The sequence below is a fragment of the Vespula pensylvanica genome, chromosome 25, assembly GCF_014466175.1.
Source record: "Vespula pensylvanica isolate Volc-1 chromosome 25, ASM1446617v1, whole genome shotgun sequence".
Lineage (NCBI taxonomy): Eukaryota > Metazoa > Arthropoda > Insecta > Hymenoptera > Vespidae > Vespula > Vespula pensylvanica.
This window is the reverse complement of record NC_057709.1, coordinates 1,996,427-2,000,421: the sequence shown is the minus strand read 5'-3', so window position 1 is coordinate 2,000,421 and position 3,995 is coordinate 1,996,427. Positions and strand designations below refer to the sequence as shown.

Here is a 3,995-nt window from a genome sequence, read left to right as displayed (position 1 = left end):
CGTCAGTACGTAGTAACCGGAAATACATATATGCATGGTGGAACCCATCAGTTGTTGCATGATTGGGAAATTAAAGTTATTTTCCAATTCTTCCGTCAATCTGAAATATTATATTCCATGCATAAATAAGAAATGAAATATGACAAAGGGGTACATTATAATTATTGTTTTTCTATTCTCGAGAAATAATTGAAATAGAATCAATACAATGTTATACAAAAAGAAATATTATTTCTTTTATTTTTAATACATAATAAAGCATAAAATTATAATATATGGCAATAACAAGAAGTTATAAGATTATAACAATTGAAAGTAATAAATACATAATCAAATAGTAAATAGAAATTAACGAATAGATATCAAAGTAAGACAAAATATAATGAATAAATAGTAGAATAAAAAGTAGATGAAAAATAGAAAATAATAAATAAAGAAATTGTTAATTAATAACAAAGGAACTAAATAGTTCAATCTAAGGATACGTAAAAGCAACACTTTATGATCCAAATATCAAGCAAACGCTTTTTGACATCATTTTCTAATAATGTGTTACAAAACGCAATAATTTGCACACACATACATATATAGATCTATATGTGTGTATGTGTTCATGTATTTGTAAATAAACTAAAGTAATTGATTAAAAAACTTCCAAATAAAATATTTTATCATTGGGTATATATATATATATATATATATATATATATCAAATGTATATTATTATATAATTATATGATATTTTACCTTATTAATCGATAATGTCGTAGTACAAGTTCCTTCATACCCTCATGACAATTTTTAGAGTGATTTAAGATCGTCTTCACCTTACAAGACAATATGGCAAACTGTGCAATTACTTGAATGGACAAATTGACGAACATGTAATCGAATCCTACGTAACCTAATACGATAGAAGGTATGAACATTAGTTGATAAGCACAAAACAAAGCATAAATCCTGTAGTCCTTTAAATCCACGATTTCTATTGTTTTATACGGCAACTGATAACCCAAGGAATTGTTTTTCTTTGCTGAAAAATAGAAAAGCAGAAAAAGATTGACGAAAAAATGCAAAAACCAAAATGTTCGATTAGTCGATTAAAACGGGTTTTCCAAAATGTTTATATCGAGTTATTCGGTACAACGGAAAGCCATATTACTGTGTTATTTTAAGAGGTAACAATGCGTAATCGAGTAATTTAAAATTAGACATTCTCATGGATACAATTTTTTTGTTTTTGTTATTTTAGAATCAATTGCTAATTTGCCCTCTTTTGCGTAAATTATCTTTCATAAAATGGTGCACGCTGTGATGAAAAATATTATTCGAGATGGAACTGAAAACTCCTGACATTTCGAAACATTTTACTTTTTATGAAGTATTCCGTAGATTTACGTAATATCGAATGAATACGATGAATTCAGTAAAATTTTCTAGCAAAGTTAGTTCGTTATTTATACGGACTGTTTATGGCGCGTGGATTTCTCCATTAGCATGTTGCGATATGATGCCTTTATTGTTGTCCAATGACATCAGTTCTTTCAACAATTTCTTATATAACGATTCCAATTGTGAACAATAAACATTAACGGCAATTGGTTATGGTAAATCAAATTGAATTGTGCTTGTGCAATACCATCAAACGCACGGTAGCATCTTTTTCTTTGTCAGACCTGATTTAGATGTAGGTACAGCTGGATAATTCCGGAGAAAACCAATATATTAGTATCGTTTCAAATTCCTGTGTAGGACACGCTTCTTATTGTTCCTAACGATAATATTAAGAAATAGATAATCTGTTTGCCTAGTAAATAAACATATGCAAATTCTTTTTCGCTTATATTCTTTTGTATTCGACAATTGATTCGGAATACAAATACTTAGACTAAATAACATTCTGATTTCATGAAGCTATCTTTGTATTGTCAAGCAAGTTTCCTCAAATTTATCAAATGTTTCTTGTATTGATAATTTTTGATCTGATTCAATCAATACGATCATAATTTCAAAACATCATTATCGATTTCCATAAGTCGTTTATTTCGAACATCATTGAATCATGTCTATATGATAACTGATCGAATGATCTGAATAAACGTTTGCACTTATTGACTTTCGGAACCTATCCATAGATAGTCATTAACTCGTTAATGCTTTATTTTCTAGTGGTTGGGTTAAATCCCGATGAAAAGTGAAACATCGTGCAAAAATGAATGTATTCTTTTGAAATTTGGGAGCACGAAATTAATTTACATATTAGAAATATTAAAAATGGTTGGTTACTATTGTATTCTTGTACGAGTTTGAATGAGAATGTGTTTGTGTGTGTGGGTATATCTATTACAATAGTAAATAAACAAACAAGTGAATCAAAAAAGTCGTACTACACAGTGTGAGAAACCTAGAAAGGAATTAAGGTAAAATATAGAAAATGTAGTCATACATAAAAAAAAATAGAAATTATAAATTACCGGTCTGAATTCCAATGGAGACTCCATTCGTATAATACAATACTTCGGTCAATGTCATTGAAGAGGTAATTATTGTAATAAAGTATAGAGGTAATTTAGTATAATTCAACAATGTTAATTTTTCCTGTTTAGTTTCATATTTCTCAGTGAGAGAAAACTGCTTGATCTCCGTAAATAATTTACGCAACGCTTCTCTGTTCATTCGAGTAATTGCTACTTTCGTAAGTGTCATCGTTAGTTCAATGTTCTCTGCTAAGTTCGATAAGATGTTGTCCACAGTTTTTGGAGCCAAAAGCAAATGTGCGAATGTTAGAGAACAATGAACGATAAGATATGTGAAGAAGAAGAGAAATAGTGGGACGTAGTTCTTCACTGGCCAAATTCCCATGCATCTCAAATACCTTGAGCTCCAAAGGAATGATCTCCGGACATTGGCAATTCCTATTTCCTATAATAGAAACACCCAATTTGTTAATTTGATAGATCGGTTTTAGATGAATTATTTTATTAGGTATCTAAGTACATTTCATTACACGTAATATAATTATATGTATGTGTGTATCAATATATATATATATATATATATATATATATATATATATATATATATATATAGTTATATATACATATATATTATATGTAAATAAATATATATATAGATATATATATATGTATATCTATATAATATATACACAATATATATATATATATATATATATATATATATATATATATATATGTATATATATCAAAGTTGATTAAAGATAATTTCAATATCATCTTACCTTAATATTTTTATTGTAAATAAATCACTCAATAAAAAAAATATGATAATATATATTGGTATATATTCTATTATTAAATATATTTAAATATACATGTATTCAATTAGAAATATGTAAGGATGTTCTTAATGCTAATAAGCATTCCATTGTCAACATTATTTTATTATTCCTGATTAATTTTTTAATATTTAAATAATTAATATTAACATTTATATATTATAACAAGGAAATTGTACGTATTAATAGTATGCATATATAAATACTGCTATATCATGATATTTGTGCATTCTTTGTTACATTATAACGGGCATTAATATTTTATTTCGCTAAGACGATGTATTTGAAAAAATAGTTCGGACGAAAGTTTAACCAATACTAAAGGAGCATTTCATTGTATTTTTCGTTTTCTATCTATTAAAAGACCTGCAGTTCTCTTCAAGCGTAACTTAATCTTATTTCAATACGAGCCTACATTTTTTATGATTGTAATGTACGAAACATTAAAAAGAACAAAAAGATTAGTCAAAAAAAAGAAATGTATAAAATATTTTTTTTATCGAGCAACAAATTGGACTATATGGTATAAATACCCATAAATATTTCCATTCAATAAAACCAATAAATAAAGGAATATTTTTTTTAAATCAGATAACACTTGTTAAAACAATTTTTTTCAAAAAAACCATTTTTCCGAGATAAAGATTTTTAACGCATTGTCTTGAACACCCGATATATT

The 3,995-nt window shown here is 26.7% G+C and overlaps 1 protein-coding gene across 1 annotated transcript in view; it reads right to left on the bottom strand.

Moving 5' to 3' along the window:
* The window catches only part of LOC122637217, a 5,269-nt gene extending 2,563 nt beyond the window's left edge, over positions 1-2,706 (bottom strand). Inside the window, exons 1-3 of the mRNA XM_043829220.1 lie at positions 2,475-2,706; positions 748-1,033; positions 10-100 (exon numbers count right to left, since the gene is read on the bottom strand). Coding sequence (XP_043685155.1) covers positions 10-100; positions 748-1,033; positions 2,475-2,706 — 609 coding nt within the window. The remainder of the gene's footprint in view (positions 1-9; positions 101-747; positions 1,034-2,474) is intronic.
* Between the last annotated feature and the right edge of the window lie 1,289 nt (positions 2,707-3,995).